Genomic DNA, 14,126 nt, shown 5'->3' on the forward strand with positions numbered 1-14,126 from the left:
TGGTTAGCTTCTTTTGAGGGGATGCAGTATGTGATATACCTTGTTTCTGTTTTTCTTTTAAGAAAGAAGAGTTATCTTCATCATTCTTTCTTTCTTTTAGCACAGCTTTGAATACCTTGATTGTTGATTTTCGTAAACTATGCACTCTATTGGAAACCTCTTTTACAAAGGATGAGGGTTTTGTATGAGATTTATTTTTCCTCTTCTGCAAAAAACGTTTGACAGAGGAGAACTTTTCCTGTTCCAAAGTGCCGCAGATTTTAAGATTATCCTGATAAATATGTGAGGAAATCACAGTAATAGATAAATTCTTGTGATTTTTCATATGATCCTTGTTGTCAAGGTGACATATGTATGATATGGAATCAGGAGAAGTTTGCTGACAATTCATAGTCGAAGAAGTTCGATATGTTTTGTAAGAATCACAATTGATCAACTCCAGTTTTAAATTAGACAGTTGGTATTCCAGATTTTCAATCCTTTTAATTAAGACTTCCTTTTCAAGATGAAGTATTTCTTAGGAAGTAAGATTGTTTATTATGGAATAGTCAGGACTGTTAGGAGGACAGACGTGATTATCAGCAAAGAGATTAAGATAACCATCATATATATCATTCTCTGGACAGTAGTCAAGAGTAGACGTCCATGCTTTCATTATCTCACTCGTCTCCGTATCAGGACAGTTGAAAGTATTGTGAATACTTCTATAGCACATGAAACTGGAATTGGTAACATAGTTTTTTTGAATTTTTTAATTGATTGACTGAGCTTTCTTTTGAGACTTTCTTTTTCTCTGTCTAAGAGATTTCTTAAGCTGTTGTATAAACAGTGACAAAGTCGAATTAAAGCAATTCTCATCCCTTTTGTCAGTCAATTGAGAACGTTGAGACTTACTGTCAGATGCAGCAACATGATTGCTAAACAGATGACGTTTCTCTCTTTGTTCAAGTTCAAGATCGAAAATTTTCAACTTTTCAGCTAGGGTATTTCTGGATAGTGTATCAAGGTTATTTCCCTCGATGATGGCGTGTTTCTTAGAATCGTATCTAGATGGCAGCGATCTGAGAATTTTCATCACAATGTCCTTTTCAGGAATAGTCTTACCCAATGCAAAATATGCATTAACAATTTTAGACACTTTGAGATTAAACTCATCAAATGTTTCTTCATCTGCCATACGAAGGTTTTCCCAATCGGAATTAAGGTTTTGAAGCCTAGCTTCCTTTTCACTGGTATTACCTTTAAATACGGTTTCTAATATATCCCAAGCTTCTTTAGACTTTGTGCAATTTGACACATGGTGCTGAAGATTTGGGGTAATGGCATGTATGATGGCATTCAAACCGTCGGAATTTTGCTTTGCAGCAAGTATCTCGGCAGGACTGTATTCACCAATATTCTTGGGAACGTTTACATTACCAACTGCCACAACGGGAGCATCATAGCCATTAACAACATATAACCATGATTGAAAATCACGTGCTTGAAGAAAAGATCGCATAACAATTTTCCAGCATAAGTAATTAGAGCCATCTAAGACTGGTGGTACGTTAATTGAGATAGCACCTCTGTCCATATAGTCAGATCGCTACAAACACAGACTTGCAAGGTCTTAAACGTGTTTGCCTGCTTTGATACCAATTGAAAAAGCGGGGGTACAACAACCACACCCAACAATTCGATTAGCAATCTGTATGGACAAACTCCAATATACTTTCTAGAGAATCAACTAGACAGTCAGACTCAATCTTGAGAAAAGTATATCAAAGAGTTTATATCTCAATCTCTCGATTTGATCTTTACTCAAGCAAATAGAAATCTACAAGTCTTTATCAAAGAGAGATAACTTGGATGGTACCAAAGACCAATATCCAAGTGTCAATCAATTTAAATCAGCAACCTAAAAGGTCGGATATTCTAATTGATTGAACTAACGCACAACCTGTGATATTTCAATTATATAAACAAATATAATGCGGAAATAGAAATAACACAGACACTAGCCTACTCCAAACTAACTTCGGTCTGGACTGTAGTTGAACCCCAATCAATCTCACACTGATACAAGGTACAGTTATGCTCCTATGCCTCTGATCCCAGCAGGATGCTACGTACTTGATTCCCTTAGCTGATCTCACCCATAACTAAGAGTTGCTACGACCCAAAGTCGAAGACTTTAATAAACAAATCTGTATCACACAGAAAAGTCTACAGTAATAGATAAATCCGTCTCCCACGAATATATCTACGAGTTTTGTTATGTCTTTTGATAAATCAAGGTGAACAGGAACCAATTGATAACCCAGACTTATATTCCCGAAGAACATCCTAGTATTATCAATCACCTCACAATAATCTTAATCGACGCAACGAAAAAAAATATTGCAGAATCACAAACGATGAGACGAAGTATTTGTGATTTCTTTTTTATCTTGCCTATCGGAGATATAATCTCAAGCCAATTATTCCAATTGTACTCGTATGATAGAAACAGCAAGATCAGATCACACAACTACAAGAAAAGTAGTATCGGTCTGGCTTCACAATCCCAATGAAGTCTTTAAGTCGTTAACCTGGTTTAGAGAAGAAAACCCAAGGTTAAAGGAGAACTGACTCTAGCTTATACAACTAGTATCACACGTAAGGTGTGGGGATTAGGTTTCCTAGTTGCTAGAGTTCTCCCTTATATAGTCTTTCAAATCAGGGTTTGCAATCAATGTTAGCTTGGTAACAAAGCATTCAATATTCACCGTTAGATGAAAACCTGGTTAGATTCAAGCTAATATTTCTCAACCGTTGGATCGAAACCTTAGCTTGTTACACACAATTGAAATGTCCAATTTTGGGTTTATGTAACTGTTCCCAAACATTAACATTTTTTGGTTCAACAATAGTTAACCAAATGGTTAGCCATATGATTACTTTCATATCCACCATATTCTTCTTCACCATAACTAGTTCAAATGACTCAAATGAACTAGTTAGAGAGTTGTTCAATTGCTTAGATCTTATGTAACTACACAAGACACAATTGAAGCAAAAACGGTTTGATTCACTCGAATCGGTTCATGAACTTTATAGCCACGGTTTGCAAAAGCATTCCTTAGTTTATATAAACATGAGTTCAAGAACAACCGATTTTAGATATAACCAAGTCAAGTTCGCATACTGGGTTCGCGGACTTAAGCTCACGGAAGGAGTTCACAAACTCCAGCAGAAATTCTCGGGTCGAGAACTTCCGCCAGTTCGCGGACTTGGCTCACGCCACATTCCGTTTCTCTTGATCAACAAAGTTCGCAAACTTTGGTTCAAGGAATAAGTACTTATACATATATGTGTTTCCACAACAATGCTTATATCCTACCAATGGTTATTTAATCTAAACTCTCATTTCAACCATTGAAACATTCTCAGAGGACGTTATATAGCCGTTATTCACATACCATTTTTCGTCAGAGCAATTTTCAAAGTGATTGAAACATAACATGACATTCGTCACTAGGTAAAGATGAATTTAGCTAAAGCGAAAGCTTACAAACACATATTTCGAGAAATAGATAGGCGAGTTAAACTCGGCTCGAAATAGCAAATGTGTATAATCAAAGTCTATATATCAAAACGACTTTTGTCTCAAGACTATGAGATGGAGTAAATAGACTTTTGAGTGACATATAATTTCAAGTCTCCACATTGAAATATTTACTTTAAATCCATTTTAATTGATTTAAAATCACTATAAACAGATGGTTAAAACATTTACCATTGTCGATTGGGTCATCTCTTTGGGATTAGGGTCGTTATTGAACGCGGGTTTCTGTTGGAAACGAAAACTACAAAGTGCATATTTGATTAATCTACACCTATCCTTTATGTGTTTAAATGTTCTTCCCCTTTCCGTTCCAAACTCCTCCTTGTAATCGTGAAAAACCCTCAGTCGGAAAATTTCTTCAGTTACGACGCCTCGTCCATAGTCTTCACTATATTTTTGGGCCACCCATATTTTCATAATTACCAAATCTTCTGCGGAATCAAATTCAGTCATTGTAGCTTAGATGGTGTTTTTTTTGTGATAAAAGATGTTCAAGGGTACCACTAAATTTGGTGTGTGAAATACCTTTGGGTAACCCATCCTTTTATAGGATCCAACTTGCTAATTGGTGTGAGAAAATGTTAAAACCCATCTTACACATTGTTGCTTTGACAATTACTGTTTACACACCGTAGTTACTTTTTACGGATTTCGAATAACTTCTCATGTTCATAAACACCCTTTACTGTTTACGAGCAACCCCATACTTTCTAGAACAGACAATCGCTCCTCACAAACAACCAAAAAGTGTTGCAAAAGTCATTCACTATTAACTTACAACCCTTGTACTACTTTTGTCAGTAATTTTTATCTTCCGCACTGGAATACTACTGAATCCCTCAATTTAACAGACTTCTCTTCAACAAAGGACAATTACTGTTTAGAAACGCCTCTTGGATGATAACATAAGACCAATACTGTATAAGAAGAGATATTAGTACGGCCCTTAGATGTGTTAAATATATATATATATATATTTCGTCAGAAACAGGTGTCGCAAACACATATCAATGACTAGATGATTTGATTACTCAAAATAATGCACGACAAATTATGACAATTCAGGTGGCAACAGATGTAAGGAAAATAATAGTGATGAAAACTAATACGACTCAACAAATTAAAATTACATTGACATAAAATCTCATCTTCCCGAAATATAAAAAGTATGGCAAAGAAGCTAATGGTGTGGTAAACCAAGCACATGGGGTTACAGGATAATATTTATGACAAAAGGCATCGATAAGAGTAAAAATTAATTCGATGTAATTTAAAATGTTATTAGTACGGCCCTTAGATGTGTTAAATAAATATATATATATATATAATACGACTCAACGAATTAAAATTGCATTGACACAAAATCTCATCTTCCCAAAATATAAAAAATATGACAAAGAGGCTAATGGTGTGGTAAACCAAGAACATGGAGTTACAGAATAGTAAAAAGTTGTTCGATGTAATTTAAAAATCAAATGAATCCAGACCAAGAAGTTTGCTATAAATACCATCATTCTCTACCAAAAAATAAATGACAAAGATTTCAAACCATCTTTATTAATCCTTTACATTTTAGTCCTTTTTTAATATATTTTAATTTTATTTTTGGAAAGTTATGGCAATCAAATTCACAACCGAGGAAGATACATCTACAATCCAATCATGGATGAAGGTCTTTGTGGACTATGAGGATTATCTAACTGTGGAAATAGGTCGCCTTGACCATCACAAGGTTATTGTTGTGCATCAAGATCAGACTGTGCAGGTTGCATAACTTAAGGTTACGAAACTAACAAAAACCATAACCAATGTCTCTACAAGGATTTTGTCCCAGGTTCTCGAGTTTGGAATTCAATATTGCAGAAAAATGTCAAGCAACTGAGACAACAAGATAAATCCCGTTGATAGGCAGGTTTTAACCATGTAATCTGCAAGTAGAAAAGTTAAATAAGAACCTCATGGTTTTTTGATCCCAATTACAAGCTAATAGAAGTAGATGGTGGTAAACTTACAATTTTCGAGCGCTCTAATCAATAAGCAGCTCTTTTGTTCCACTTATTTTCGCGCATCACAATTCAACTCCAACTTTCTATGTTCTTCTAGTGTTATTTCCTAAACATAATCATGATAGTTGATCAAACTGGACCTAATACGCCAGATTAATAAAAGCTAAACAAGAAGAATAATTAGAAAAAGCAAACTCTGAAGGAGTGGAAAGAGATCAGCAAGAAGCCATGTGCATAAGATAAGGGGAAGAGGCAGATGGAGAGGGATAGCGTAACAATCTTGTCAGATATAAAATCTTTCAAGTTATCTTCAGAAATGAGAAATCTCGAGAAAAAGAAAGATGGTAAGGAGGAGGATTTAGGTCGCCGAAAGGAGGATGCTAGGGGGAGGAGATGATTCATGGAAGATAGTTTGAGCATCCCAACACTACCTTCAGATTCTAACTGCTGCGAACTTGGCTGGTTTGCAAGAGTTTCTCCGAGCTCTGCAACATTCATTGGTAACAAATTTGGAAAGCAGGTGACTCGAGGAAAGTTTCGAGGTGGACCGGTACAACATGGAACCACCAACTCAAACAACAACCATCTTCCTTAGCAATTAGGCACAGTGCAGCAGCAACAGATTTTAAGAGACTGATTTTAAGAGACTGATGAAAATAAATCTTAAGGCAATGTAATATTGTTATGGAACCCACAGCTTACACAACCCACCAGTACCAGAAATAGCATGCATTCAATCCATATTCCATGATATGGTACAAGATGCCAACAACTAACAATCAGATCACCATGAACAATAAACAACAGATCATAAAAATAAAACAACATTCAGTACCAACAGATCATAAAAATACACAAATCATAAGACAAAACATGATCAAAATCATGATAAAAAAAATCATGATAAAATCCAAACTTATTTATAGAAAAAAGTTCATCATCATTAAGCATTCACATCCCATTAACAAAGAAAATAGACCCACACCACCACCACCACCCACCAGAGGAAATTAACACTAGTAGAACACATTAAAAGATAAAAACCCTAAATAAAAAAGAAAAAGACATTGAACCTCATGATCCCCAGGATCAACCCCCTAAATCCCAAACCCTAAATTATTATTATCATTCTCTGAGAGTAAAATTAAAGCTGACCACAATCGGCAACAACGACTGGCTTGGAGCACTTTCCACCGCTAGATCCAACCTTCTCAATAGCTCTAACAACATCCATACCTTCAACAACTTGTCCAAAAACGACATGTTTACCGTCCAACCAGCCAGTCTTCTCAGTACAGATGAAAAACTGAGATCCATTAGTACCAGGACCAGCGTTAGCCATGGATAAAATTCCAGGACCAGTATGCTTCTTCTGGAAGTTTTCATCAGCAAACTTAGAACCATAGATTGATTCACCACCGGTACCATTCCCGGCGGTGAAATCACCTCCTTGACACATGAATCCAGGAATCACTCTGTGGAAAGCAGATCCCTTGTAGTGCAATGGCTTGCCACTCTTACCAACTCCTTTCTCTCCGGTACAAAGTGCTCTGAAATTCTCAGCAGTACGAGGAACACAATCGGCGTAAAGCTCCATGATGATACGTCCGGCAGGAGACCCACCGATGGTCATGTCGAAGAAAACTTTAGGGTTTCCCATGATTCTTTTTTTTCTAGGTTTCGGATTTTCTCTCTGGTTTTTTTTTTTCTCACTGTTTGCTGGTTTGTTTGCTTTTGATTTTTGCTTCAGCTCCTTGTGAGATTATATAGGTGAAGGTTTCGTTGTGTGGATGAATATCAACCGTTCACGTTATACACGTGTTGGGATCTGAAACAGTCTAGGGTTTTGGAGAAAAGTTCGAATTACGGAATAACCGTGGTTAGGTTTTGACTAGAGTTAACGGTGGGGGTAGTGAGAGTAATTAATTGATATATTCGAGAAGATTCTTTTTTTTTTGCTTCTTTTTTTGTTTTTTCTTTTTTTGTTTTTTAAAACTAGGTTAGTGTGGTTCTTTAAATTTGTGTGGTCTTTAATTGTGCTCTCTATGTGGATACCGTAGGTTTGAATTATGAAGAAGATCTAACGGTTTATAGATAGGGTAGACGATTAGGACGTTCCGTGATTGTGATGTTATTCCTTTTTTAAATTTAAATATTTTTGGTTTCTTTTGCTTTTTTTTGGGATTCTTTTTTTCTTTCCTTTCTTGTCGTTATTCTCGTGAGGCGTGAGAGCAAAATTGACACGTGAATTGATGAAACTCCTCAATCAGAGAGTATAGTAGTGGGCTAAAGCCGGACGTCGTACTGTGTGAGTCGTGTTAATATTGGCCCGTAGCCTGTTGCCTAGTATGTACCGCACTGCCGCCCTGTCTATGCTCATGGGCGCCTGTGGCGGGTGGGGTTCATTCGGTCTGGCTGTTAGTTTAGACTGGCGGACCATAATGCGGATAAAAAGAAAAATTGAAGCACTTATAGGGTTAAAAAAGTTACGATGGCGAGTAAAATCATTGGGTGATTATGCCAATCATATGGTTCGAAATTTGTTAGCAAAAAAAGTTATTATCGGAAAAAAAAAAAATATCAAAGTCATTTTTAAAAAACTCGATTACAAGTTAACTGAATCCAGCCAAGTGGGGTTAATCCAGTTGGTCAGGAGTCTGACTCTCAAATATGAGGTCAGCAGTTCGAGTCTCCGCTCAAACGTAATTATACTAATTTTAACATGGATTTAAGAGGACCGAGTTTGCTAGTAAAAAAAGAAAAAGTTAACTGAATCCTTCTTTCCTATTCTCATGAAGTGATAGAAAGTCAGGATTTTTTTTTCTTCTATGCAAAACGTATTAGGTTTTAATTCATGGATTTAGAATTGTTGAACGTCGTGATAATGACCCAATAATAATGCAAAATTAGTGTAGGAAAAATACCTTATAGCTCTAATCCTTAGTACATCACCGACCATCTTACTGCAACCGTAATACCTTGTGGAAGTCCTAGTTTATCCTTCTTTATCTTTTACATTATGAATCGGAAATTCTAGAATGACTATTTTGTTCCTCTTATATGTAGAATGAGGATCAAGGTTTATAGCATAATTTAGCAATATAGAAATACTATTACTTTTTTAATTTGACCTATTTTTAGCTAAAAAAAATCAGCAATATTGAGATATTATTACATTTTTAATTTAGTCTATTCTTAGCTAAAATGAAAAAATTTATAGTATCTATTTTCCAAAAATGGAGATATATAATTAACCAAAATTATTACATGGTTCAAGTAAATATTTTTATTTATAAAAAATCTTACAAAACAAACGAAAGGATGAAAGAACTGACTGACAATATAGAGTTCAAATTAAATTCAAGTGGTTTTCCAGTCCATGTAAAGCATCCACACAATGTTTAGCAATCTGTTTACAATTTTACATGATAGTATCATTGTATCAGTTCAGAACCCCGGCTTTGTAAGAATATCAATGCGGGGAATTCAGAACTTTATTTTCCTTTTTAATATAAGTTTACAAGTTGGAATAAAGAAAATCCAAATAGGTGTACAACACCCTTCAGGGAAGAGGACCTAAATAAATAATATGTTAGGGTTCAGAACCAAATTGACGTGAAAATTATATGCACAGAACGAAAAGTGATGTGGAGATAATCTTCAAACAAATTTTAACAAGCAAAACACTGAAACAAAACTAAGAACCCTAAGATAAAATCCTTTTTTATGGGGATTAGCCACCTCTGCTGTGAAGAACGAATAAAGAACTTGAGTTGTATTAATTGAATGAATCGTACACAAGCTCATGATTGAGTATTTAAAGCAATCTAAACTTGTTTATCAAGTAATATCGATTTAAAGAAGCCAACTAAAATAAGGAAACTAACTAAGCTAAACAGAGTTTAATTAAATAAGGAAAGCTAGCTATATATGGTATTGGTTTCGCAACATCCCTCCCCGCTGGAAACATTGCTTGTCCTAAAGCATCAAAATCTGGAAATCGAAGCAGCAACTCGTCAGCATCTTCCCAAGTGGCTTATTCTACAGGATGATCTTTCCATTGAATTAACCATTTGGTGCCTGCATGAGTACCTTTCTTGAACATTTTACGTTCCAAAATAGTATCTGGCTCCCATTTATCATAATCAACAGTTATTGGAAGATTTGGATCAACCAAAACTGAAGAACCCAATTTTAACTTAAGCTGCGAAACATGAAATACTGGATGTATACGACTTGTAGCAGGTAAATCCAACTTGTAAGCAAATGTGCCAATCTTCTCCAAAACACGGAAAGGTCCATATAACTTAGGAGAAAGCTTAGAATAAGCTTGAGTTGCAACAGTGTGTTGTCTATATGGTTGGAGACGCAGAAAAACCCAATCATTCACTGCAAATTGGCGTTCAGTTCGATTTGAATCGGCATAAGTTTTCATTCTAGTTTGAGCAGCTTCTAACTGAGATTTCAAAATTCTTAGTGTATGGTCTCTTGCTCTAAGAGTAGTATCAACTGCATGAACAGATGTGGATCCTGGAAGAAAAGAAGATATTGTTGGTGGTAGTCGACTGTAAACTGCTTGATATGGAGACATCTTTATTGCAGAATGAAATCTTGTGTTATATCACCATTCTGCCCATGGCAACCACTTAGACCATTCACTAGGTTTAGTACCAGCAAAACACCGTAGGTAGCACTCCAAAGTTTTATTAGTAACCTCTGTTTATCCATCAGATTGAAGATGATAAGCAGAGCTACGACACAATTTAGTGTTTTGTAAAGCAAAATTATGCTTCCCAAAAATTGCTCATAAATATTGGGTGTCTATCACTCACAATGCTTCTTGGCATGCCATGCAAACGTACAATTTCTCGTACAAATAGTTCTGCAACAGAGCTTGCTGAATATGGATGTTTGAGTTCCAAAAAGTGTGCATATTTAGATAAACGGTCTACCACAACCAAAACGGAAGTCATACGATATGAAGGTGGAAATCCGTCAATAAAGTCCATCGAGATATCCAACCAAATATCAGCTTGAATTGGGATAGGATTTAATAATCCTGGTGGACTGATTGCTTCCAATTTATTGCGTTGGGAAACATCACAATGAGATATAAAAGACTTGACAAAAGATTTCATACCTTTCCAATAAAAGTTCTGTTGTAAACGCTTGTAAGTGCGAAGATAACCAGAATGGCCACCAATAGGATTGGAGTTTAAACTTCATGGATAGTTTATTGAAATCCCAAATGATTGGTCCCAAAGTACGCAACCATTGAACACCTAAAACTGCATCACAACCACTTATGTGTAAAAGATGAAAATCAACTTGAAAAGTATAATTTGCAGTTTAATTGGTATGTTGAAACAAAAACCCTTAGTGTGCAATTGACCACCATCACCAACAGTTACCTTGAGTGATGAATCCTTAGACTCAATTGAATACCCCACACTGCTTAGCAACATTGGGATGAAGAAAATTATGAGTAGCACCGGAATCAATCAAGATGGTAAGAGGTTGAGCTCTTGCATATCCCGAGATGCGCATAGTGTTGGGAAAAAGAGAACCCATTAAAGAATTATAGGAATAGTAACATCATGATGTTTTTGCTCATCAATTTCTTCATAAGTGATAGGGACAACTTCTTCCTCCAAAATTGGAGTCGTAAAATCTTCATCTGGAGCCGCATCTAAGAGTAACAAACTTGGTTTAACACACACATGACCCGGCTTATAGAATTGATCACAATTAAAACAAAGACCTTTGTCACGTTTTTGTTTTTGTTCTTCCCATGTCAACCTCTTGACTCCAGGAGGTAATGTAGTGATGAGTGCTAAAAAGTGCATATTTCTATATATTTTTCTTGGCATTTAACTCATCTTTTGTGCATTAATTCTACATTTTATCCCATATTCTGTGTTTTCGTTGTTTTCAAGAATAAATACTTTTCTTAATTAATTTTGCATTTTTAGGTACTAAATAAAGCCTGGTTAACTCAGAGAGCAAAAAGAGCAAAGAAACGGCAAAGACTCTCGCTAGGAGGAAGCGAAGAATGATGTTTGCAAGAGCCGGATCAACGAGAAGTGGGATTGAAGAGGAAGAATTGTTCTTGAAGAAGATATGGTCTTGGCATACCCAAGACCCAAAACCCTTACCCAAATCCATTTCCATTATCCATACCCATTTCCATGAGAGCCGTCAGATTGGATCCATCTTGTCATCCAACGGTCGCCTCATCATTGTGCATCAAAATCCGAAGCTCCTGTCAAACACTATAGTACCTAACTCCATCTGAAGCCGTCAGTTTTGTTGTATCTCATCATCCAACGGTCGCTTCTATCGCGTCGTTGGATCATTCCATCACCTTTTCATCCTACGCTTTCGCTTCGCTAAGCATCAACCTTTGATACACCCGCCTCACACCCTAGCATCGGAACCTATACCCTTCACCCAAACACTCCCTTCCCTTCTTCCCATCGATCTTATCTTCCCCAAAAACCTTCTTCTTCCCCCGACAGTTGCAGTCGAGCTCTGCTCCTGCCTCTCTTCCATGTCCACTGCCACCCTCTGCCTCACTACCATCTCCATACCCCGACACCACCTCAATCACCATCACTTTCCCCAACTCTCTAGCCTAGTTGCTTCTTCAAACCCACATCTCTCTGAACCCTAGGTGTGGAGTTGATGAAACAACTCGATCTAGGGTTGCAGTACATCAATTGGAGCAGGAAGAGCATCATAGGGACATCAACAAGCATGGGTCGAGTCTATTTGCATCAGAGGGTGAGTTAATTTTATTTATCGAAACCCTAATCCTGCTGATTTGGGGATTTTCAAATTAGGGTTTGTAGAAAATTTGGGTATTTTGTTGTAAGCTATAAAAGGGAAACGATGTAGTGTGTTGTAACCATGCCTGGATTAGCCAGAGCACCACCTTAGAGGCCTGGACTAGCCAGTGCTCTCTACTGTTACCTCTTTTTTAATTTCAAATTCAGTAATTTCAATTGTATTTGTTCACCATGTCTAGTGTGTTTGAATTATCTTGTATGATGAATGCTTGTGTATGTAATATGTTGAGCATGAGCTAAATTGTTGCAGCTGAGGTTTAGATGAAACCTCAGTGCACTGTCTGATAGTGGAATGCTAGGTTAGAGCCTTAGTTCATTGTTTTGATTGAGCAATGGGAAGAGACTAATGCTCATAGTGCCTGTGATTGATTGTTCTGTCAAAAGACAGTCAATGCTAGGGGCAAACTAGTGAGCAAATTAGTTTTTCTCCCATTCTAGATGTATGCATAGGATATTCAACTCAACCTAGGATCACATTGTTTGGCTAGGACACAAAGGTGGACTCTAAGCCTTAGCTTAGACCACAATACCTTATTTCAGTCACTTACAATTTCAGTCTTATTTTGCTCCCTGCTCAACTAAATTTCTTAGCTATCTTGTTGTTTATTTCTTGTATTTTGAAGCCTGTTGTGCATTGAAATCAGTGCACAAACTCACCCCTGCCCCTGGCTCACAGCCTTGGTTCCATGTTGTTTTGTCATCTTTGCTTTGTTAACTGTTTTGGTTCTTTGCAATTGCCATATTACTTTGCCTTGCTCACTGCCATAGTGCCTTGTCTCCATTGCTAGCTTAGGAAAATTTCTTGTATGCTCCCACTCCCTGTGGACTAATCCCTTGCTTACTCTCTATACTAAAACTTGGCCTTGTATACTTGCAAGTCTTTTGTGTGTCGTTCCCAAGCACACCAAGTTTTTGGCGCCGCTGCCGGGGAGTGGTGCTTGTTGCTGCTGATTTCCTTTGCTGTCCTGACCTGCAATCATTGCACTGAGTTTTCTGAGCTTCATCACTATCATTGCAGGTGCCACTGAGTTGCTGCAGAGCTGTGTTGCTGGCCACCTGAGCTGCTGCTGCTGCTGGAACCTTGGCTGCTGTTGTTGCTATTGCTGGAGCTGGTGAACCAAGCATGCTGCTGCCAAGCCAAAGTAACTGGGCTGCCAACTGAAGCTGCGTTTCACTGCTGGGCTTCTCTGGTGGTGGTCTGCTGGGCTTCGCCAAACTTTGCAACTGGGCTTAGCCACCTGCTGCTGCTGGGCTCTTCCTTTTTCTGTTGCTGGGCTCGTGATCTTCTGCTCCTGGGCTTCGCAGCTGATCCTCCTGGGTTCGTGTTGCTGAACCAACTCCAACTGTTGCTGGGCTTGGGCGTGAGATGCTTAGGACGATCCTAAAGCCCAACTGGGCTAGTGCAACCAAAGGGAACAAAAGCCTAACTAGGCTTCCCTCCTTAACCAAGTAAGCCTAAACCATGAGTAACCCACTTGGGCCCCATTAAATATTCAATTTGGGTATGTAATAATTAATTTATTTTTAATTTGGGCTTGTAATAATTATTTTTATTTTCTTTTTCTTTTATTTTCTTTTATTTTCTTTTATTTTTCTTTTATGGGCTTGGAAATATTTATTGTTGTTTTTATTTTCTTTTGTGGGGTGTGATAATTTATGCTAGGCTAAGTTTACAAAAAAAAA

General features: G+C 37.2%; 1 protein-coding gene across 1 annotated transcript; it reads right to left on the reverse strand.

Annotated features, from left to right (window-relative positions):
- Positions 1–6,496: 6,496 nt before the first annotated feature.
- On the reverse strand, positions 6,497–7,332 carry LOC113282575 (peptidyl-prolyl cis-trans isomerase). The gene has a single exon (XM_026531610.1). It carries the CDS (start codon positions 7,253–7,255, stop codon positions 6,740–6,742), a length of 516 nt encoding a protein of 171 aa, XP_026387395.1. The 5' UTR covers positions 7,256–7,332; the 3' UTR covers positions 6,497–6,739.
- Positions 7,333–14,126: the final 6,794 nt, after the last annotated feature.

Source organism: Papaver somniferum, chromosome 5, assembly GCF_003573695.1.
Source record: "Papaver somniferum cultivar HN1 chromosome 5, ASM357369v1, whole genome shotgun sequence".
Lineage (NCBI taxonomy): Eukaryota > Viridiplantae > Streptophyta > Magnoliopsida > Ranunculales > Papaveraceae > Papaver > Papaver somniferum.